This window comes from Dendropsophus ebraccatus, chromosome 14 (assembly GCF_027789765.1).
Source record: "Dendropsophus ebraccatus isolate aDenEbr1 chromosome 14, aDenEbr1.pat, whole genome shotgun sequence".
Taxonomy (NCBI): domain Eukaryota; kingdom Metazoa; phylum Chordata; class Amphibia; order Anura; family Hylidae; genus Dendropsophus; species Dendropsophus ebraccatus.
The window spans coordinates 67,659,675-67,683,713 of NC_091467.1; the positions used below are offsets into that span (position 1 = coordinate 67,659,675).

At 46.6% G+C, this 24,039-nt stretch overlaps 3 protein-coding genes across 8 annotated transcripts in view; 1 reads left to right on the forward strand and 2 right to left on the reverse strand.

Annotated features, from left to right (window-relative positions):
- LOC138772313 (nuclear factor 7, ovary-like) overlaps positions 1–9,885 on the reverse strand; it is a 35,332-nt gene extending 25,447 nt beyond the window's left edge. The window contains exon 1 of the mRNA XM_069952626.1: positions 9,813–9,885. The gene's annotated coding sequence lies outside the window, so the exon portion shown is untranslated. The remainder of the gene's footprint in view (positions 1–9,812) is intronic.
- Positions 3,635–4,963, forward strand: LOC138771914 (E3 ubiquitin-protein ligase TRIM39-like). Its single transcript, XM_069951915.1, has one exon. It carries the CDS (start codon positions 3,635–3,637, stop codon positions 4,961–4,963), a length of 1,329 nt encoding a protein of 442 aa, XP_069808016.1.
- Positions 9,886–13,183: 3,298 nt separating the features above from the next.
- The window catches only part of NDEL1 (nudE neurodevelopment protein 1 like 1), a 36,994-nt gene continuing 26,138 nt past the window's right edge, over positions 13,184–24,039 (reverse strand). For 3 of the 6 annotated variants that reach the window (XM_069951759.1, XM_069951757.1, XM_069951761.1), the window contains exons 5-11: positions 23,880–24,016; positions 23,158–23,331; positions 22,508–22,599; positions 21,497–21,663; positions 21,282–21,316; positions 19,829–19,935; positions 16,607–16,678 (exon numbers count right to left, since the gene is read on the reverse strand). In XM_069951759.1, coding sequence (XP_069807860.1) covers positions 19,835–19,935; positions 21,282–21,316; positions 21,497–21,663; positions 22,508–22,599; positions 23,158–23,331; positions 23,880–24,016 — 706 coding nt within the window. In that variant the 3' untranslated portion in view covers positions 16,607–16,678; positions 19,829–19,834. Of the gene's footprint in view, positions 16,679–19,828; positions 19,936–21,281; positions 21,317–21,496; positions 21,664–22,507; positions 22,600–23,157; positions 23,332–23,879; positions 24,017–24,039 lie in introns of all 6 variants that reach the window. The other 3 variants (XM_069951758.1, XM_069951763.1, XM_069951762.1) reach the window with 3 other exon arrangements.

Genomic DNA, 24,039 nt, shown 5'->3' on the forward strand with positions numbered 1-24,039 from the left:
CCTCTCCCCCCCCCCCTTATAGACAGTCCCCCTCCCGCCCCTCCCTTATAGATGGCCCCCCTCTTTCCCCCCCCTTATAGATGGTCCCCCCCTTATAGATGGTCCCCCTCTTTCCCCCCTCCCTTATAGATGGTCCCCTTCCCCCCCCTATAGATGGTCCCCCTCTTCCCTCTCCCCCTCCCTTATAGATGGTCCCCCCTTATAGATCGTCCCCCTCTTCCCCCCCTACCTTATAGATGGTCCCCCTCTTTCCCCCCTCCCTTATAGATGGTCCCCCTCTTCCCCCCCTACCTTATAGATGGTCCCCCTCTTCCCCCCCCTACCTTATATATGGTCCCCCTCTCCCCCCCCCCCCCCCCCTTATATATGGTCCCCCTCTCCCCCCCCCCCCCCCCTGCACAGCAGATAAAACAAAAACAAAAAACAGCACACAACTCACCTGCCCTCCGTTCCCCCGTCGAGCCTCTCTGGTCTGGTCCCGGCTGATGTGCGGCTGCCCGGGGTGTCCCGTCCTGTCCCCGGCAGCGCGCGCATCAGAGAGCTCCCCGTGCGCCTGTGCCTGTGACTTCCGGCGCACGGGGAGCTCTCTGATGCGTGTGCTGCCGGGGACAGGATGGGACACCTCCGGCAGCCGCACATCAGCCGGGGGACTAAGGCTGCATTCCCACGTTCCGTGATCCTGACGGATCACGGACGTGGAATGCATTTACCGGAGTCCCCCCGCGCCCGGACAGCATCTGTAATGAGATGCTGTGAGCGGGGGAGACTGTATTCATAAGCGCCGCGCTGTAGTAACAGCACCGCGCGGCTGATTTATTACAGCGCGGCGCTTATGAATACAGTCTCCCCCGCTCACAGCATCTCATTACAGATGCTGTCCGGGCGCAGGGGGACTCCGGTACATGGTACAATCAGTGGCGGATTATAATGTGGGCGGCCGCCCGAACCGCTCATATTATAGTCTGCCACTGAATGCCGCAGGGCCGTTTTAATACATTGGTGGGCCCAGTGCACAGCCCTCAAGAGTGGGCCCCCCCTTCCCTTTCGGCACATTGTATAATGTACTGAATTTGCCCCCACACTGTATCAAGAGCCCCAATACATACAGTAGTTACCTTATAACACTATTTCCACCATACAGTGATTATATATTACATAAAAACTGCACTAAACAAAACAGAAAGATATCACCAATGATACCATTACATAAAACCGCCACATCATGACCCCTAACACTACAATCCTATAACAGAGTGCAGTTACATCCAGTGACTCACCGGGGGCGTCTTCTCCGATCAGAGTCTGTCACCTTTTCTTTTTCTCTCCATCCAGCCTGGGCCACCTTGAAGTCTTCTCCTGGCTGTGAATCTTCTCTCCAGAATCTGCCAGACAAATATTTTAGGCTCCAACACATACAGTAGTTAGGTCCCTTGTACCCCTATACAGTAGTTACACCCCTCTGTACTCCTACATAGTTACACCCCTCTGTGCCTCCATAGTTTTAAGGTGTCCCTGTAGTATATAGCCCCTCATGTGCTCCTCCAGTTATATACAGCCCTCCTGTGCGCTCCCCCATTAGTATATAGCCCCCCTGTGCACTCTCCCCAGTAGTATATAGCCCCCCCTGTGCTCTCCCACAATAGTATATAGCTCCCCTGTGCTGCCCCATAGTATATAGCCCCCTGTGCTCCCCCATAGTATATAGCCCCCTGTGCTCCCCCATAGTATATAGCCCCCTGTGCTCCCCCATAGTATATAGCCCCCTGTGCTCCCCCATAGTATATAGCTCCCCTGTGCTCCCCAGTAGTATATAGCCCCCTGTGCTCCCCAGTAGTATATAGCTCCCCTGTGCTCCCCAGTAATATATAGCTCCCCTGTGCTCCCCCATAGTATATAGCTTCCCTGTGCTCCCCATAGTATATAGACCCCTGTGCTCCCCAGTAGTATATAGTCCCCTGTGCTCCCCCATAGTATATAGCTCCCCTGTGCTCCCCCATAGTATATAGCCCCCTGTGCTCCCCAGTAGTATATAGCCCCCTGTGCTCCCCAGTAGTATATAGCTCCCCTGTGCTCCCCAGTAGTATATAGCTCCCCTGTGCTCCCCAGTAGTATATAGCTTCCCTGTGCTCCCCATAGTATATAGACCCCTGTGCTCCCCAGTAGTATATAGCTCCCCTGTGCTCCCCCATAGTATATAGCTCCCCTGTGCTCCCCATAGTATATAGACCCCCTGTGCTCCCCATAGTATATAGACCCCTGTGCTCCCCAGTAGTATATAGTCCCCTGTGCTCCCCCATAGTATATAGCTCCCCTGTGCTCCCCAATAGTATATAGCCCCCTGTCCTCCCCCATAGTATATAGCCCCCTGTGCTCCCCCATAGTATATAGCTCCCCTGTCCTCCCCCATAGTATATAGCCCCCTGTGCTCCCCCATAGTATATAGCCCCCTGTCCTCCCCCATAGTATATAGCCCCCTGTCCTCCCCCATAGTATATAGCCCCCTGTCCTCCCCCATAGTATATAGACCCCTGTGCTCCCCCATAGTATATAGCCCCCTGTTCTCCCCCATAGTATATAGCCCCCTGTGCTCCCCCATAGTATATAGCTCCCCTGTGCTCCCCCATAGTATATAGACCCCTGTGCTCCCCAGTAGTATATAGCCCCCTGTGCTCCCCAGTAGTATATAGCTCCCCTGTGCTCCCCAGTAGTATATAGCTCCCCTGTGCTCCCCCATAGTATATAGCTTCCCTGTGCTCCCCAGTAGTATATAGCCCCCTGTGCTCCCCAGTACTATATAGCCCCCTGTGCTCCCCCATAGTATATAGCTTCCCTGTGCTCCCCATAGTATATAGACCCCTGTGCTCCCCAGAGTATATAGACCCCTGTGCTCCCCAGTAGTATATAGTCCCCTATGCTCCCCCATAGTATATAGCCCCCTGTGCTCCCCAATAGTATATAGCCCCCGTTCTCCCCCATAGTATATAGCCCCCGTTCTCCCCCATAGTATATAGCCCCCTCTGCCCCCCATAGTATATAGCCCCCTGTGCTCCCCAATAGTATATAGCTCCTCCTCCCATATAACATTGAAAAAAACAAACACTGTTACTCACCTGGGTCCACGCGTTCCTCTTCTCTTCCCTCTTGTGGCCACACTTCCTGCGGTCACAAGAGGCTGCACTCCCCTTACCCTCGCGCCGACGCTCCAGTGACGTCGGGCGCTAGAGGGAGAGTGCGGCCTCTTGTGACCACAGGAAGTGCGGCCACAAGAGTGACTGACAGGGAGGGAGCCAATGGCTCTCTCTCTGTCAGTGTCGCTGCTGCTGCAGCGCTGACGCGCCGCAGCAGCAGCGGGCGGGCGGGGGCAGCGGCGGACGGGGGGGCCCTGCAGGGGGCGCCATGGAGGGGTAAGTAGATTACCCATCCATGGCGCTCCCCCCTGACAGGCTGGTGGCCGGAGCCCTGTGCGACCGCATTGGTCGCACATAGCAACGGCCGGCCTGCTCGGGGGGGCCCCTTTAACCAGTGGGCCCGGTGCACGTGCACCATGTGCCCTCTGGTTAAAGCGGCCCTGGCAATGCCGCCCCCATGAAGACAGCTGGTGGCGCCGCCTGAGGCAGACGACTCAGGTCGCCTCATGATTGCGGCGCCCCTGTGCACAGCAAAACGTCAAGAAGATCCTGTACTCCCGAAGAAACTCCTGGTGAGTGGTGGAGATGGCACCTTCTGTACTGACTGTACACTTTCCCCCCTACCTGCTGTGATATCCTGCCTGAACTGTGAAGCTTCTCTGTGTGATAACCACTTGAGAGTCCACAGCAAGTCAGAGGAGCACGTCTTCATAAAACTGGACCTCACAGGGAACACTCACAAAGCCTTCACATGCTATGGCTCTGAAGATACAGCTTGCATCCATGTCACCCACCCTCATTCTGAAGATCAAGGGCTACAGGTGGAACCAATGGCTGAAGCCTCAGATAATATCCTCGAGAAACTAAACAGAGACAAGAAGGCTACAGAGGAAAGAATAGAGGACCTTCAGAAATATCTAAGAGCAGCCCAGGAAAAAGCATCTGTAATGGCCGAGAAAGTTGTTGCATTGTTTAGGAACACCAGAAGGAAGCTGGATGCCCTAGAACACAAAATCCTGAGTAACATATCCAACCAGCAAAAGCAGGCCATAACTTCAGTCTGTCATGTCATCCATGAGCTGGAAATGAAGATCGCTGAACTGTCCAGAGATATAAAGGATATTGAGGAGCTTTATACCATAACGCAGCCTTTGCCCAACTTACAGAGGTGGAAATCAGTTAGAAATGACACTGGGAATATTAAGGTCATCCATGATGAGGACAAGACCGATCTGGACATAGGCCTGATCTCTACGACTCTTCACACAGGACTTATGGATATTGTCACTAATGTGAAAAGGGCTTTTTATGTCCAGCAGACACCAGACATTGTGCTGAATATGAACACTGCTTCTAATGATCTACATATTACCGCCGACCTTAAAAGTGCATCTGTTTCAGAGTTTAAGCAGAACCGCCCCAAGTTACCAGAGAGGTTTCAGTATAACCAGGTTATTGGCATCAGGAGCTTCTGTTCTGGGAGACATTTCTTGGAGGTGGAGACCTGTCCTGCTGGAAACTGGAGGCTAGGAATGTCCTATCCCAGCATTGCTCGGAAAGGCTACTACTCGCTCATCGGACACAGCAACAAGTCGTGGGGTCTGTGCAGATACCTCAATCAGTATTTTGTTATACATGACAGACATTTCATTCCTGTTGGTTACAAGCCATCTTCTCAAAGATTAGGCATATTCCTGGATTACGAGGCTGGTCGCATAAGTTTTTACGAGTTGTGTGACCCGATAAGACACCTGTATACTTACACCAGCACCTTTACTGAAGCCCTCTATCTTATACTTGGGGTGTATACAGGCTGGTTAAGAATAAGAAATTAGTTACAATATTCTAAGACATGGCTGTCCCACCTGCCACAAGACTTAATTCCCATCATGCCTGGACAGTCAAAGCTGGAGGAGATTGAGCTCCGTACCAGTTCTTACACTTATAAAGTTATGTAGGTAAATTAACCAGTGGACAATGAGGGACATTTACTAAGGAGTCTAACATGTGGGACTATTGGGTTGGTGTTTATTTTGTTCCAATATATTGTGTGTGATTTATGAACAAATAGTAAGTGTGTCTAAGTAAAAAGTGAAACAAATTAACCTGGTACTGACCATATGTAATCCTGCACCAGTTTTTCCATTTTTTAAGAAGTTGCAAATGATAAATTGGGCGCAGATCCCAGATTATGCAAGTTTTTGGGTAAATACTCCAGCACATTAAAAGTTGCATCTAAAAAATATTCGCCTGTCAAATACTGGTTCATAAATCGAACTTAGATCAAAAGTGGGTGAAAAATCCAATACACCTAAAAAGATTTCCGCCAATGTCTCTGGATAATGAATAGTGATGTGCGGTCATTTGCTCTCAAAACCTCAGAATATTAAAGGAGAAGCCCGGTGAAAATTTTTATTAAAGTATTGTATTGCCCCCCAAAAGTTATACAAATCCCCAATATACACTTTTTATGGGAAATGCTTATAAAGTGCTTTTTTTTCCCTGCATCAAGGCTTCACTTCCTGGATAACATGGTGATGTCACTTCCTGGATAACATGGTGATGTCACTTCCTGGATAACATGGTGATGTCATGACCCGACTCCCAGAGCTGTGTGGGCTGTGGCTGCTGGAGAGGATGATGGCAGGAAGTGACATCACCATGTTACCCAGGAAGTGAAGCCTTGATGCAGTAGTAAGGGCAGGGAAAAAGCACTTTATAAGCATTTCCTGTAATAGGTTTATATTGGGGATTTGTATAGCTTTTGGGGTGCAATACAATACTTTAATAAAAAAAAAATTGCTGGACTTCTCCTTTAAGGAGTTCATTATAACCATGTTATTCATACATGCAATAAGAGTCTATAGCAGGTTTTAGCTTACATAAATACAGTGCAAAAATTGTGTATGTATATTTCATAACAATGGAATACAGTCCAGAAGAGGGAGAAAAGTTATACAGTGCGGAGAGGAAGGCAATGATGGGAATCTTAGATCATCCCAGCTGGTGATGTAGGGGGAACTGGCTCGGACCTTCTGGACAACAGGTACAGTCGAAACTGCAGTTGTGTCAGTCTGTGGCCCTTCAGCAGTTACAAAACTACAGGCATGATGAGAGTTGAACAGCCAGAGCTTCATCTTTCCAGGAATGATGAGGATTGTAGTTTTGCTACAGCAGAAGGGCAGCAGGTTTGACAAAGTATCTTTCCAAATATAAAAGCTAACACATTAAAATAATCTGTCTAATATTGTGTAAGTCCCCCTTAGACCACCAAAACTGTGATCATAGGCCTTGACTCTAAAAGACATCTAAAATAATGGAAACAAACACACTCAATACAGAAAAGCAAGCTATTCACTAGTAGTGTGTCCATAACACTTAGAAACAGGGCTGTGGAGTCTGAGTCGGAGCTAGTTTTGGCTGGAGTCAGAAAAAAAATGTACCGACTCCAGCTTTAAAAAAAAAATCTTTAAAAAAATGTAGAATTGAATTTTGTGATGAATTTTACAAGTTTTGCTCATGAATATATATTATGAGCAACATTCTAATAGGACACTGGCCCTATTAGATAAGGGTGGTCGGGGAATATATCAGTAATAGGACACTGGCCCTATTAGATAAGGATGGTCGGGGAAAAGTTGTCGGTCACTATTTGGCAGTTTGCTTCTGAGCTGGAAGAGTCCATTGTGTGGGGGGGGAGATCTGTGCTGTTCTCTTCCTGGATGCTGGATGATTGTATATGAGCAGCAGTGTAATATGAAGATATCCTGTGTAATATAGAGAAGGAGGAGAAGCAATAAGTAGTGTAGCAGTAACCTCTGTTCTCAGTGTGGGGTTATCACTATGTGGTGACCCCTCTGTATATCACTATGTGGTGACCCCTTTGTATATCACTATGTGGTGACCCCTTTGTATATCACTATGTGGTGACCCCTCTGTATATCACTATGTGTGACCCCTCTGTATATCACTATGTGTGACCCCTCTGTATATCACTATGGCTGACCTCTATATTACAGGTATCTGGCATTGTTAGCAGTGTTTCTTTAAGTATGGTGAATATTTAGTTAGAAACATAGAAGACTGTAAGCAAGAAAAGACCACCTGCTACATCTAGTCTAGTTGTGAATAGTTCAGGACATGGAGGCTTGAGACTGGCTGCATCCACTGCACACACAGGAGAAGCTGCTTTATATACAGTTGATAAGGCCAGCGATACGATTTTACCTACCTGCACCGTACCTATATGACTACACCTATATATATTGCCCTCTTAAGAGACTGGAGATGATCAGAGCGTGATCAGAGGGTGACAGAGAGATGTTCTGGATAAAGAAGAGGAATGCTGGAAGCACGTCACTGAGAACAACTCCTGGAAAGTTATCATTTGTAGACACAATCCCCAAGGACCCAGAGACACTTATCTATAAACAATTTATGGAGAACAAATACATTGTGCTCTTGGATTCATGAAAAAGTATCTTTGCACAGAATGTATTGTTCTACCCTTTTTGACCTTTTTGAATAATAATAATAAATACTAATATAGATGCCATTGCGCATGACTGAATATCTAAATCACTAGCACCACCTCATCTATACCTTATTAGCATTTGTTACCACCCTATATTTTATCTGTCTATAAAATGTGATTACCATAATAAAACTTGGGCCATTTTCTCCAGGCTTATAATCATGATACATTGTCTTATCTGTGTCCATGACTTATAAGTAACGAGCTGGTAATACTGCAGGATTCCAACTCTAGATATAATTTAAAAACCATCCTTTACCTGGGTTTTTGGCTTCTCTCCATAGAGAGAGGTCAACATATAAATTTAACCTTAACACAGTATTCCTTTATTTACTCAGAAGTTACCCCAGCATCATGTAGGACATTAGGGAGAAGCTGCTGAGCCACTGTGATATATAACTCCTCTGGTATATGACCGGCCATTTATGAAGGAGTCGGGAGTCAGAGTCGGTCCTGATAAAATTCTGTAGTTGGAGCTGCGGCTTACCGACTTCACAGCCCTGCTTAGAAATATGCATATTAGTTATGCAATGGTAACATGTAGACGTAGTGTACACATTACACAGTACTGACAAACTGTACTGTGTAATGTTGGAAAACCTAGTTTACAAAGTGGCTTAATTTTTTTTTTTTTGCGCTACATGCAAAGCAAATGGTTGCAATAGTTTAAATATCACTAGAAGTGAAGACTGGGCGCTTTGACACCTAGGGGTGTCTAGCCCCACTGCCCCATCTGCTTGAGTGCCCCAGTTAACCCTCCCACCTCATGGCACACTGTGCCGGCACTGCTGCTGAGGTTATGAACAAACTGATAAATCCCTGGCCTCAGAGGATTAGAGAAAAACAACGCAGGGAGATGACTTCATTGTGATGAGTAAATGGAGTAAATGAGTAAAATCCCCTAAATGAGCACTAGAGGGCGAGCTACAACCAGTAACTACAATACAGTGTATTTGATTTATACGGATATCAATGGTTAACACATTCCTTCGGCACAGTTACTTATAATTTATGTAGATGTCATCTTACTAAATGCAAAATTATATCACAGATCAAGTCTAATCCTGTCACAACTACTAGGAGACTAAATTCAGATCAACTGGCAAAACGTATTCAAACTAGAGATGAGCGAAATTTACAGTAATAAGGAAGTGAAGCGGCTTGTCATCTCGGCAATTCGCTCATCAGCCTGCTGCCGTTCAACTTACTGCTGCTCCTTCCCTCATCTGCACGGAGACTGATGCTGCTGAAGGCAGTCTAAAGTGTGTACAACTGCAACAAACCCTCAGATGTGAGAAGCCTTCAATGATAATAAAACATGTCTGCAAACTCAATGCCTCAGCCAACTCCTCACAGAAGTAAAGTGAGTGTACCACCAGGCCCAGGCTGAAGCACTGGAGGAGGGCAGACCCACCCTTAGTGGGAGGAAACCCCCGCCCCTTTATGATAGGGTTCCACTGATTCTAATGGAGTCACGTCATGGAGGGGCTGGGGTTTCTTCCCACTAAGGATGGGTCGGCCGCCTCCAGTGCTTCTGCCTGGGCCTGGTGGTACAGTCACTTTAAAAACATGGTGGACACGGTCAGCAGTGAGACCTTCACTCACAACCGCACATTATTGGGACCACAGTAAGGCCTTCCCTCATAACAGCACAATATGGCAGACAGAGCCAGCAGCAAGGCCTTCCCTCATAACAGCACAATATGGCGGCAGAGCCAGCAACAAGGCCTTCCCTCATAACAGCACAATATGGCAGACAGAGCCAGCAACAAGGCCTTCCCTCATAACAGCACAATATGGCAGACAGCGCCAGCAGTAAGGCCTTCCCTCATAACAGCACAATATGGCGGACAGCGCCAGCAGTAAGGCCTTCCCTCATAACAGCACAATATGGCGGACAGAGCCAGCAGCAAGGCCTTCCCTCATAACAGCACAATATGGCGGACACAGCCAGCAGCGAGGCCTTACCTCATAACAGCACAATATGGCGGACAGAGCCAGCAGCAAGGCCTTCCCTCATAACAGCACAATATGGCGGACAGCGCCAGCATAAAGTGTTTCCTTCCCTCCTAACAACACAGTATGGCAGATACAATGCCATCATTCCATGGCCTTTCCCTGCACTCGTACACAGTATGTCACCCTCTTACCTGGACTCTCCTCACACACTGGAGTTCACACCTCAGGTGCAGAGACCAGGCTTCTTGTCTTGAACTAGTGCAGGTGATGGCAGAGACCAGACCAAAGCAACCAATCAGTTTCCACATACTGTTCACTGGCCACAGGAACCAATCAGCATCTATTATATTCACTGGCCACAGCAACCAATCATCTCACAGCTTTCACATTCTATTCATTGGCTCCCAGCTCTTTTTTGGTAAATTGGCCATAGCAACCAATCAGCTCCCAGCTCTTATTATGTGCACAGGCCTTAGTAACCAATCAGCTCCCAGCTCTTATTATGTGCACAGGCCTTAGTAACCAATCAGCTCCCAGCTCTTATTATGTGCACAGGCCTTAGTAACCAATCAGCTCCCAGCTCTTATTATGTGCACAGGCCTTAGTAACCAATCAGCTCCCAGCTCTTATATCCTGTGCATTGTCCATGACTACCATTCCACTTTCACCTCTTTTATATGTTCACACAAGTCAAAATCTGCAGTATGTGAACATACACCTTATGTTGTGTGAATTTTTCATAGCAACCAATCAGATTACAGCTTTCGGCTGTTTTCACACCTACTAGTGGTGTTGTCTGCTGGGAAACTGCAAGTGGTTTTTAATAAATGCACTAGGAACGTGTAAACCTAGGGGGAGATTTACCAAAGGAGTGTAAAGTAAAACTGGCTCAGTTGCCCCTAGCAACCAATCAGACTCCACTTTTCATTCCTCAGAAAATGAGGAAAAAGTGGAATCTGATTGGTTGCTAGGGGCAACTGAGCCAGTTTCACTTTACATCATGTTTGATAAATCTCCCCCAGTGTATTCGGCTCTTTCTGTACTCGCTCCATGGAAATGACTAGAGCTGTGGGTCACATGACATAGCCGTGTCTCTATTCATAATACAGAAGCCGGGGCCTGATATGGAGATCGGTAGGCGGCAAAAAAGTCGGAACCCGCACAATCCTGTGGATAGGAGTAGAGTTTATTTTTCCAGAAAAAAAAAAATCAGGAAAAGGTGATGTCCTCCTCCGAGCATGTTAGTTTGACCTGAAAAAGAAAACTGACTGTTGTGTAAGAGGTAAAATAGCGTCTCCAAGAGTGTGGTGAATAAATCCGCCGGGCATCACAGCATCTGCCATCAGAAACCACATCAGATCACCTTAGACTACAGTTACTTAAAGGGGTACTCTGTAGAAAATAAATCCTTTTTAAATCAACTGCTGTCTAAAAGTTATACAGTATATGTATTGAACTTTTATTTTAAAAATCTTCCAGTAATTATCAGCTGCTGTATGTCCTGCAGGAAATGGTGTATTCTTTCCAGTCTGACACAGTGCTCTCTGCTGCCACCTCTGTCCATATAAGGAACTGTCCAGAGCAGCAGAAAATCCCCATAGAAAACCTCTCCTACTCTGGACATTTCCTGACATGGACAGAGGTGGCAGCAAAAACCACTGTGTCTGGAAAGAAAACACAGCTTCCTGCAGGACATACAGCAGCTGATAAGTACTGGAAGACTTAAAATCTTTTTCAATGGGGTACTCCTTTAGGATAGCTTCACACGTACCAGATCCGCAGTGGATTTCACGCTGTGAGTGCGGATCCTGGTAGTGTGAAAGTCTATGGGGTTACATATCCACAGCAGAATTTTCATTCCACTGCGGATATGCGACCCGGCCCCTTTAAGCCCCCGCCGCCCCCAGCCCGGAGCATACATTACCTGCTTGGCACCGCAGCTGTGTGTGAAGCTCCCGGCTCCTGTCGGTCCCTATCAGCCAATCAGTGCTGCCGAGCCACACACACAGCCGCGGCGCCGAGCAGGTAATGTATGCTGCGGGGGGTGGGGGGGTGGGTTAAAGGGGCCGGGTCGCATATCTGCAGTGGAATAAAAATTCTGCTGCGGGTATGTGACCCATTCAACTTCCAGGATCTGCAGCTGATTTCGCTGTGAACTCGCAGCATGAAATCCGCTGCAGATCCAGTACGTGTGATGCTACCCTTAAAGTGTGTTTTACCACCATAGACACAGATAAAAGGATACATGTCTAATCGCAGGGTGGTCCCACAATCTCGGGAACGCGTCTCCCGAATGAAATGAAAATCAGCAGTGTGCAAGCTATAAAAAAAGCACCAAGGATAACCGATAGCCATGATCACACACGTATGCCCTGTGGTGTTTCTGGTGGTAAAATACAATTAAAGCAGCTACACAGAACTAGTAAAGCATGCCTACAGGTCATGTGATGCATCACAACTCAGGTAAGTTGATGTAAATGAGTTGAGCTGCAATACCACACACAACCTGTACAACCTTCTTATAGATCAAAGATAGGAAACCTTTAGCCCTCCAGCTATTGCAAAACTACAACTCCCATCATGCCTGGACAGCCTTTGGTCATCCAAGCATGATGGGATTTAGGACCCTAATACATGGGAGTGACAATAGTCTAAATCAGGCTGATTCGGCCAATTATGGCTCCACGTACTAGAGAGAACAATCAGCCAATTTCTTTATGTTCAGACCTAAAATCGGGCACACATCCCTACGTATAATAGCTACATGTAATAGTGATGCGCGGCCGACGGCTGATGATTGTAGTATAAAATAAAGTTAACTCACATTTTATAAATTCACTCACATTGCCAGGTGTTCTCTGTGGCCTTCCCCGGTCTCTGGAGTGACAGGCCACAGCCACACAGCCAATCACTGACCGTGGCCTGTCAGTGCAGAGACCAGAACAGAAGTCAAAGGTAATCATCACCTGGTAAGGTAATACTTTATAATTTTACACTAAAGGCAAGGGCTGCACGGACATTGCTAACAATGACCGTGCTGCCCGATAGCCGGCCGTGTAATTGCTCAGTAAACGGGCACTCCCTTACAGTTTATGATCGGGCTGTGTAACAGGACCCTTCTAGTTTTGCAACAGCTGAAGGGCTGAAGGTTCCTCATCCCTGTTATAGAAGAATGGCAAGAAAGAGGCAGTGGTTCCATCAAGCGAAATCTGTAAAGAACCGAGCACCTAAGGTTTTGTATAACAAAGCAGTACGCTGCCCCTGTACAGTATTATATAGGTACATACACTGGGGCTCTGGGTTGATCATAAAGTCTTCTTGGAATCTTCCCAGGCAAAGCTTGTTGTATAAGGTATAGCTGGGCCATTCTCCAAGAGGGTCGAAGTGGAAACCTGTAGAAGATCCACAGATGGACCATAGCTGCAGTACACCATCCCTAGCAATCTAAACCTTTGGGCATCCCTAATACTGTACCCCATTGACTGCAGAAACTCTGCCACCATCCTAGCATTGAGAACCCATGCCCCTGCTCTACAAATGTGAAGAATCAGACGGGTTTTTTTTTGTACATTTGTTTTTATTCCCTTCTAAAATTGCCACCATTTCCAACAGTCACAAACCGTTAACAATCACAGACGGGTTTCGGATATTATTTGTCGCGCCTGTGACCAACCTTCGTCCGCCATCCTTAGAACATGCCGTATAGAATCTTCAATAAATATAGAACTACGTAGCCCAAGTTATGTACAAATATCTTAGGCAAAAAAAATATTATGTTTACAAATCTATATACAATAAAAACAAACAAAAAAAATGTAAACAGTCATATCACAACGCCAACGATAAGAACAACGGGAGGAGCGGGGAGGGGCGGAAGTCTTGATAAGAGTTTGGGGGGGGGGGGCTAGGCTAAAATTAAGTGTGCTTTAAAATAATGCGAGAAAGAGAAATGCAGTGGTCGTATGAGTAAAGTACCCGTGTATCAAACCGATCAATGCCCATCAGTCGGGGGAGGGGAGAAGGCCGGGCCTGAAAGTGCTCTGACTACTGTCAACTGTGTACACCGGGGATGAGTAACCTACGCCCCTCCAGGTGTTGCAAAACTACAATTCCCATCATGCGTGGATGGCCAAAGCTTTAGCTGTCCAGGCATGATGGAAATTGTAGTTTTGCAACAGCTGGAGGGACAACGTTTCTCCATCCCTGGTGTACACGGATTCTTCCATTTGCAAACCTGCAAAGAATTCTTTTTGACCCTTGAAGGCCGCCGTAAGAAATTTCAATAAATATGGCTGCTTTCAATCAATACCAGAGCTACACCTATCCACCGACTGTGTCCGATATTGCACTTTAGCCTCATTTACTGTACTTCACTAGAGACAAGCTGCAATACCAAGCGCAGTCTCTAGATGGGGGTGGTGCTGTATTTTTGGAAGCAGCTATGTTTCTCTGAATCTGTAAAATGTCTTCAAGGAGAAGTCCCACCAAACTGGAAAAAGTCAGACAGGCATGGGGAGTAGAAGGAAAATAATAAAGGATTAAACTCACTCGTCCTCGTGCCCCATAGTGTTGCGTCCACGTCCCGTTGACAGCCGCAGGTGTCTTGCAGCTTTTCTAGCTGCAACATCACATAACCAGCTGAGCGATTGGCCGCTCATCTCTGCAGACACAGAATGTCTGAGCGGTCAGGTATGTAGTGTTTCAGCTGCAAGACACCGGAGGCTGTCAACAGGACCAGTGCAATGGAGGCACGAGAATAGGAGAGTTTAATTATTATTTACCCACACCCCCCTGCCTGTTTTTCAGTTTCATGGGATTTCCTCTTAAAAGGGTTAGCCACCATTACAAAAACATGGCCACTGTCTTCCAGAGACAGCACCACTCGTCTCCAGTTTGGGTGCAGGTTTTGTAACGCGGTTCCATTGAAGTAAATGTAACTTAATTGCAAACCACACCTGAACTGGAAACAAGAGTGGTGCTGTCTCTGGAAGAAAGTGGCCATGTTTTTTAACACTGGATAAGCCCTTTAAAATGATTCTCTGCTTCTTGTCCCTCTTGCCAAAGATAAACTATAATGTACACAGGACGAAGCTTATATCTTCCTATGTAGATAATAATGGACCTATATAGCAGGTCGCCCTGTAGTTTACCTTCAGCAGTGCGAGTGGCTTAAAGTAAAGCACAGAACATGTGACCGATTATTAGCAAATCATCAATACTGTGCATAGTATCGACATATCGCTTAGCTGATCGGCACTAAGGGCGTCTGTACAGTATTTAAATACACCACTGTCAATAAAATTGGAGGGAAACATGGAAGCGGCCAAATTGAGGGTTTAAAGGATTTATCCAGTATTAGGAAAAAAAAACATAGCAGCTTTCTTCAAGAAACAGCACAACTCTTGTACTCAGGTTCGGTGTGGTATTGCAGCACAGTTCCAATGAAGTGAATGGAGCAGACTTGTAATACTGCAAACCCAACCTGAGGACAGTGGTGGTGATGTTTTTGGAAGAAAGTAGCTATGTTCTTCTAATCCTGCATAAACCTTTAAGGAGATCTCCACTTTTGAGCCTCAAACCATGGACATGAACCGCCCCTAAACTGACTTATAATGAGGTCCGATCTGATGGAAAGAGCTACACTATTTTTCCATGGACTCTAAGAGAACAGCCAGCAGTGTGAACATAGCCTTAAATCATGCCTTATACTCGACTTACAACCAGAGCTGCAACCCAGACCCAACATCCTACACCACTGTATGGAGCCTGATGTAAGCACCACATCTCCCATTGTGCAACGCAGCAGTAAGATGTAGATATTAGCAGCCCACAGGCCCTGCTGGGGTGGGTTCACAAAAGCACAATACTAATGCAAACATTTACCTGTTATTGTGCTAGTGTGAACAGCCATAGAATTTTGAAAGCTGCTCTGGTTGTGACTGGAGTAAAAACTGCAAATCATCATACTAATAAGGCCGGTTTCATATGAGTGTGTTACAGGCATATTTGTGTGTCCATTTTACAGATGCCAATGTTAGTGACAGCGGTCAGCTAGGGTCATTGAAAGTGTGCTCAAGCTGGGACTCGTGTCTGTAACACTTGACCTATTATAGATCAGAAAAGAGATGAAGAGCATCTGGTATATATAATCCAGAGGTGTAACCCTGCCATATCAGAGAGGGGAGGGTGGGCACATCTCCATGTAACATCTACCTACATAGCAGGGCAGGTGCTGGGTATTAGGCATCCACAGGAATAGAGGCACAGAACAACAGGTGAGGGGCTGGGGAGTTACACACACAGTATTGGTTCCCACAATGCATCACAGCCCTGTTGTTGATCCGATAGATGTTACACTGTCAACACTTTTTTTAAAAGTTGAAGAGAAGAGGACGAGAAGGGGGAAAAAACAAAAACTAAGAGATAGACGTTTTGATTGACACAAGCCGAGCTGCAACCCTGTAATATAGATCTGAGGCGGGGGAGGGGAGGGAGAGAATAAGAGGCTCTGGATCTGGGTGAAGCCAAAGCCTGGTGCATCCTTAGCAGGTGTGGGACGCCAAGAACCGTCCACCGTCTCCGCCTGCTGCGTCATAAAGCCTCGGAGGGCGAGGTTGAGGTGAGCACACACTTATTTTAAGCTATGAGTGGTTGTGCCGAGTCTCCTGCATGAAATAACACAGACAGTTCTCGTCAGGACAGCAAACCGGGACACGAGAAGGAAGAGGTTGCAGAAGCCGTGTTCCCAGGGGTCACAAAGCATCCGGCACTGGCAGAGAGTATATTGCGCAGCCTCCATTCCAGCTCAAGTAAATATAATTCAACCCCTTCTCCTGTCCCCGGTGGGAGCAGCACCGCCTCCCTCCAAAAGGCAGTGAACAGGTTAAAGTGAAGCTAACTTTTGTTCTTTTCGGAGAGAGAGAGAAACCGTGAAAAGTGAAGGATAAGAGTCTGTTCCCAGGGTTCCTCCTGCGCTCATACGCTGAGGGGGAGCATTCCGGGGGGAGATGCAGGCCGTGATCCAAGTATTCCTGGGGGGTCGTATCCATTCATTGCCCTGCAGACAGAAAAGATGGAAGGTTAATACAATGGTGGGAGAACAAAGACAACATGTCAGACCAGGCAGCACTGGGGAGAAGCAAATCCGTTCTGTCCCTGGATAAAAGCGGAAACATTCAGGTGGATCTAAACCAACGTGAAGACTGAATACAAAACACCATTTACACCTGATCTGGCCTCATCGCTTTACAGCAGAGCTGCTGCAAAACTGCAACTCCCATCAGGCACTACTTTGAGTGCACACTTAAAATCCCTGATCTGCAACCTGTTGCTCTTCAGTGTAACAAAACTTCAACTTCCATCATGCACCAATTTAATTTTGACTGCATGCTAGAAATCATTCATCTGCAACCTGTGGCTTTTCAGCTTTTGGAAATCCAAAACTCCCACCATGATTTGATTTCATTTTCAGTACACCCTTGAATTCAGTACTTGCTTTCCAGCTGTATTCTAACTCCTATCATGCTGGAGAGCCACATGTTGGAGAATAGGGGTAGTGTCACCAATTATGCTTTCAATAAGTTATAGGTCAGTTAAAGGGGTTGTCCTGCATTAGCAAATTTTTCCTATGTAACTGCGGTCATATTGAAAACAATAAACCACCTATGCTTAACTGTCCGCGCTCTCCCTGTGCCCTGCTGCCAATGTCCCCCACTGACTGCAGGCACTTCACTTTAGAGTCGGAGTCGTCTCGAGAGTGGCAGCCCGCTCAGCCAATCCCTGACTAAGATGGGACAGCCCCATGCCCTGTGATTGGCTGAGCAGGCTGTCACAGTCTCTGAAGTGAAGAGTCTGCAGTCAGTGGGGGACATTGGCAGCAGGACACGGAGAGCACGGACAGGTAAGCATAGGAGGTTTATCATTTACTATATGACCGCAACTATATAGGAACAATTTGCTAATGCTTGACAAGCCCTTTAATGACTGAAGACAATGTATAGCAGGGCAGCTACCAGAGCTAGCACATTCTGAGCTTTAGCTTACATAGTTAATAAGGTTGAAAAAAAGACAAGAGTCCATCAAGTTCAACCTACAGAACCCTCCTGTGCCGACCCTTGCGCTATGTAGACAAGATTATCATTTATGTTATGTTTATTTTGCAGCCATTGAAGTTTCATCTGACAATATTCGCTATTTTAGTGAAAAGTGCTCCCTCTAGTAATCCTGTACTGTAGATATGGGGGGCCATGTCTGGTCCTTCCATAGTTCTTTTCAAGGGCTAAATCTAGTTTGGTCCAAAAAAACAAAAAAGACACAGAACAGATTTGTTTCCCCGCAAAATACGATGATGGAACCTGCAGAGAACATAACACCCTATATAAACCAGAAGGGAGTTCTGCACCTTCATCGTAACAGAGCTTTTTGAATACATGTATATAGTTACTGTGCACAGCATACAAGGGGTGAAGGGAGAGAGATGCCCAATATAAATGGCGGCAACCATTTATAGCCAATAAGCAAAGGGAATGTGCGTCTTGGGGACGGGGAAGATGCTCTGTTAGAATGAGGGGACAGAAGAAGTATGCAGAAATGCAGTATTAATCCGCACCAGCCCATCAATAGTCACCCTTCCATATGGCTTACGGTAGAATATCTTTATTAATTATGTTATTGATAAAATTATATATGAAAAAAAGATTATATATAAATATATACTATATATAATAACATATAAACCAAGAAATGTCATCAAATACTATATAAGGCAAATCTACCACCTTGAGGGCGCTGTTGCATTATCACCTATGGGAAAAATTGCAGTTGGGAAAATTGGTACTGCAAGCGATAATAGAAACCGAAAGAATTGAAGGAATCTACTTCCTTTTGACCATTAAAATTCTTCAGCAGGTAAAACCAGTCACTTGTCTCCATGTACACACGCATGCAGTCACACACATGCCTGGCCACGGACACACATACTGAGCCTTTAAGACTTTTCCTCTTTAACCTCTTTCCTGAGGCTACGTAAGACGGCAACGTGTTTACCTAAGACAATTATGTAATCTTTTAGGGGATAAAGCGAGTGAGAGAGTCTGGCCCCACCGCTCAGCTGTCTCTTGTGCACATGAGACTTGGCATTACAGACACTTTAGTTACGATCACGTTGGAAGCATGACAGTCAATTCTCAGGCCTTGTTTCAACCTGATAATCCAATTACAGAGGAGAGGTGGAGGACGAGAGCGGCCAAGTGGGGATTTCTAGGCAAAGGAAGTAAACAAAGCAGCTTGGTATCGAAGAGGAAGTTACAATTGCATGGTGCCGACCTTCAATACACCCAGCTCTAACGGAGGGGTGCACCGAATCCCAAATCTCCTGACTGCCACAATACCAGACCAGATGCAGTAACACCAAAGCAACCCTGCTTTCTAATCCCATTCATACCCCTTAAAGGGATTCTTCAAGATGAGAAAAACATGGCTGTTTCCTTCTAGAAACAGCACCACAGGTGTCCATAGGTTGAATCTGGTGCTACAGATCAGCTCCACATCCACACTCAACCTGGAGACATGTTTGTGGGCGGTTTGTAAGAAATAAAACATTGTTTTCTAATCCTGGATAAACCCTTTAAAAGGGGTTGTTCACCAAGACTTTTTTTTCTTTTAAACCAACTGATGCCAGAGACTTGTAATTTACTTCTAATAAAAAAATCTCCAGTCTTCCAGTACTTATCAGCTGCTGTATGTCCAGCAGGGAGTGGTGTATTGTTTTCTATGGGGATTTGCTGCTGCTCTGGACAGTTTCTGACACGGACAGAGGTGGCAGCAGAGAGCAGTGACACACTGGAAAGAATACACCACGCCCTGCAGGACATACAGCAGCTGATAAGTACTGGAGAACTGGAGATTTTTTAACATAAATAAATTATAAATCTCTGGCACCTTTTGATTTGAAAGAAAAAAAAAGTTGGTGAACGACCCGACCCCCTTTAAAAAGGTATTCCAGCCACTAAAAACAAATCCTGTATCCCCAGGATGGGCGATAAGAGTCTCATTGCAGAGGTCCAACCTCCAGGACTGAGCCTTGGAGATAGGGTTTTAGCAGCTGGAATACCTCTAAGTCACTAGACTGCAGAGCTGCATGCAACGATTTAGCAATGACTTATTGTATACCTATATAACAACCAGGGCAATGAATGCACAGACATACCCTTTCCTAAAACGCTATGTACGTTCCACTTAACGCTCTTGAATGTAATGGGTGCAGTACAGTGCTCAGGTAAGCCTGCTCCATTGCTTGTCGTCTGTAACAATCCACTATGTGAATAAAGTTGTGAGTCATGTGAGCGAGTGATAAGATACACAAAGACCCAATCGCCAGAAAGTCCTCAGCACCAGTCACCGATGGTTATGCGGATGCAATGCCTGTTATGCATGCGTTCAGTGGGTTATGTAGACACAACAATCCACGTCCTGTCCGTTGTCTATCAGAAAGCATGCACTGTCACTTATACTCTAATTATATGTACAGACCTGTGTGACGAGGCCTGAGGGGCTATTGGCAGAACCACAAGGGATGCTACATATGCACAGGGGAGCGAGGCAGATGCTAAAACAAGACAGGACAATGCCGGGTGCTGTAGCCTCAGCAGGAATGAGAAAAACGAGGAATGAGAGTCTCCAGAGAAGCCCCGCTCTCGACTGCAGAGTCTCCAGAGAAGCCCCGCTCTCGACTGCAGAGTCTCCAGAGAAGCCCCGCTCTCGACTGCAGAGTCTCCAGAGAAGCCCCGCTCTCGACTGCAGAGTCTCCAGAGAAGCCCCGCTCTCGACTGCAGAGTCTCCAGAGAAGCCCCGCTCTCGACTGCAGAGTCTCCAGAGAAGCCCCGCTCTCGACTGCAGAGTCTCCAGAGAAGCCCCGCTCTCGACTGCAGAGTCTCCAGAGAAGCCCCGCTCTCGACTGCAGAGTCTCCAGAGAAGCCCCGCTCTCGACTGCAGAGTCTCCAGAGAAGCCCCGCTCTCGACTGCAGAGTCTCCAGAGAAGCCCCGCTCTCGACTGCAGAGTCTCCAGAGAAGCCCCGCTCTCGACTGCAGAGTCTCCAGAGAAGCCCCGCTCTCGACTGCAGAGTCTCCAGAGAAGCCCCGCTCTCGACTGCAGAGTCTCCAGAGAAGCCCCGCTCTCGACTGCAGAGTCTCCAGAGAAGCCCCGCTCTCGACTGCAGAGTCTCCAGGGAAGCCCCGCTCTCGACTGCAGAGTCTCCAGGGAAGCCCCGCTCTCGACTGCAGAGTCTCCAGAGAAGCCCCGCTCTCGACTGCAGAGTCTCCAGGGAAGCCCCGCTCTCGACTGCAGAGTCTCCAGAGAAGCCAGAGCGTGCATGCTCCTCCTTGGACATGAACCTACACAATGCAGAAGACAATGCAAATACAGGGCGCTCTTCCCATCTCCCATATAATTTACACTACACCCAAAACCAAACCCTTAGCCGACGAAGCCTGGAGAAGCCCTAGCATCAGTCATAAGCTGCGAGAGTACCCATAGGTTTACCATCTATAAAGAGCCGCCCCCATGCAGTTAGTCTGAACGTTTCAGAAAGAGCAGCAGTTAATAAGAGTGCGGCACCCAAAGGTAAACACCAGCATGCAACCTTATCACTATGTTCAATTACCCATAAACAACGTGGGGAATATGACCTTTTCCTGCCTAGTGGGGGGAAAAGAAAAACAGATTACTCCAGCCATTCTGGTGCAGTCCAGTTGCTGCACGCACTTACCTGAGGACCACAATGCCCGTCTGCAAAGGGAAACTCATCCAGACAAATATAGATTTCCCACCAGCACACCAATAGCTGTATAGCGGTGTTCCCGTTATGTGTAAACTCACCCTTTATCGAAGTACGTTGTGTGCGCTGGATGGGAGAACTTTGTTCCGCTGTTTAATATGCTGCTATTGCTGCTGCTATTGCTGTTCAAGCTGCCGGGGACGTAAGATTTCCGTGAAGCCTGATCCTTGGCAAAGTTCCTGCATGCTGCAAGCTTGGATTCTAAGGCCTGCAGAGGGGGAGTAAGAGAATGGTAAATGGACTTTCTTGTGAAACCCACTTCTAGCAAATGTCTGACCAATGAGGACCACAAAGATTGTGCCTACATCGGATCCTTTTGTTCTCCCTAAAGATGCCTTATTGCACTCTTACATCCCCCTTTCCATTGGCGGGAATAGTTGACAGCTATCCCCTGTAGGTCTATAGGCACCTTGCAGTGTCGCTGTCGTTTCATCTAATTTTTTTTGCAGAAATCAATAGTACAGGCGATTTTAAGAAACTTTGTAATTGAGTTTATTAGGCAAATATGTCATTATCTGCATTCAAAAAGACTTTCCCCAGGTCTCCCCCCCCCTCTCTCTCATTCACTGCTCATTATCAGGAAATCTCCACTCTTTTACAGAGTCGGGCCCTGTCTTTTCTATGGAGGGGGGAGATTAGTCATAAGCAGAGAACAAAGGATTACACAGCGGGACCTGTGTGAAAGCCGGTATTCAGAGGTAAGGAGAGGTCAGTGCTGACTGTCAGAGTCAGAGGAGATAGCCGTGATGTAGCTGTAAATTAACTCTTTGTTGTCCTGTTTTGGTGCCTCATCTCCCTCCACCCCTCCCCTTTCCATAGAGAACAATGAAGACAGGGGGGAGAGCTTCAAACTGCTTTTTCATTATAAAAATGCATTTTTCGGCTAATAAACCCAATTAGAAAAGTTTTTTAAAATCGCCTGTACTATTGATTTCTGCAAAAGAAAATTAAACGACAGTGACACTTGAAGCTATACTCCTGGCAATAAACAGGCTGACAGACGTTGTGCGCCACTTGTACTGGAACAACGATATAAAATGTAGAATACTTACACCCACTTTTCTTAAGAGGTCCCCTACAATGTTCAGGGCAGAAATCCTGGCGGACGGAGTTAGTGGCGTGGTACCAAAACCATTTGGTATACCTACAAGAAATGAATGGGAAAACAGACTGGTTGTGTTATCTACAGACCTGTACAATGCTGCATTGGTTCATCCCAGAATTCCCAAGCACTTATCAGAACCAACTAGAAGACTTGAAGCGTTCTATGGTATAAAAAGGTTTAGGACAAACAATGCTGATGACCAGGATGAGTGGCATCAGCAGGAAAACCCCAGATAACTATTTCCCATGTGCTACGCTTGGCCTTCTTCAGCGAAGTAGCGTGGTACTTTCCAGTCCACTTTGTTCTGGGTTCTAGCTAAACACTGAGGGCACATTCTAGTGTTAAGGGGATATAAGGGATATACATGGGATATAGAAAAAATTGTGACACTTCAGTCTTATATGTAGATAGGGTTAGTTATGACTGCAGGTGCCAGTGCCTACATGCCATGACTGACCAGACTAAAAGAAAAGACATGCTTCTGGACTGACATGTGGAGTGCTCTATCCCTTACATATAAACAAGACTGAGATAGCTTCATTAATGTAGACCTGCACCGAATCCCCCCTTATACAGGAGGACCTTAACTTGACCTACCTTTTGGAGAGGTAAAACTGTTGTCTGAGATTTTGCCCACAGGGGTGGCAGGTAAAGAGAGTGAGGCCTGCACGGCAGAGTCTGTCTTCTCGCAGTCTAGAGTCGGGGAGCTGGGGGCGGATTTTCTCGTTCCATCGGTCTGTCTTTCGCGGACTGCTAGTTCCTGCCGTAAATCTACAAAAGACAGAAATATTAACGATACGCCTATCTTGCTAATAAGCGGAAACATTGAGATCGGCTTTCGGGTTGGAAAGATGTGATGATTAAGGCGCCATCTGGTAAATGTTCCTAAAGAACCAAAATAATCTCCTCCTCAGAAGTCCTGCCAGGATGTCTAATGCACAGCTGGAGAGGCCGAAATACAGCGTACCTCATATATACAGGGGACGACATCCATGAATGGACAGGAAGAGGTTGTAAAGGTCACTCGGGTCTATGTAGTGACTCACGGAAGGTACAGCATACTAGAATATACTATACAAAATGGATATGAAGCAGGGGCAGGGACACATTGTTATGTAAATGAAGGACAAACTATGACATAAGTTGTTTTTTTTATAGATCCAGAGCCTTGTGTTGTGCGGATACAATGTTTCCCAACGATCGTCTATATTTAGTAAGGAAACTTGGTAACACCTTTGGGTGTGTACGGACAGACAATCACACAAAGAGCATTGTGTCCGGGCCGGGAGAACAATGAGGAGCCAAATATAAATTCGTACCTCGTGCTTCATCCTTTAATCTCTGTACGGACACCAACAAAGACTCCTTTTCGTCCAGTTCGCTCTCTAAGAACGCGTTCCTCTCGATGGCCTGATTCAAGCGCTGCTCAAAGTCTTCCAGAGACACAATAGTAGCCCTGTAGACAGGGAGAAAATCTGT

What these genes read in the sequence shown, in the direction of transcription:
- LOC138771914 (XM_069951915.1), top strand. Translation starts at nt 3,635, where the DNA reads ATGATTGCGGCGCCCCTGTGCACAGCAAAACGTCAAGAAGATCCTGTA.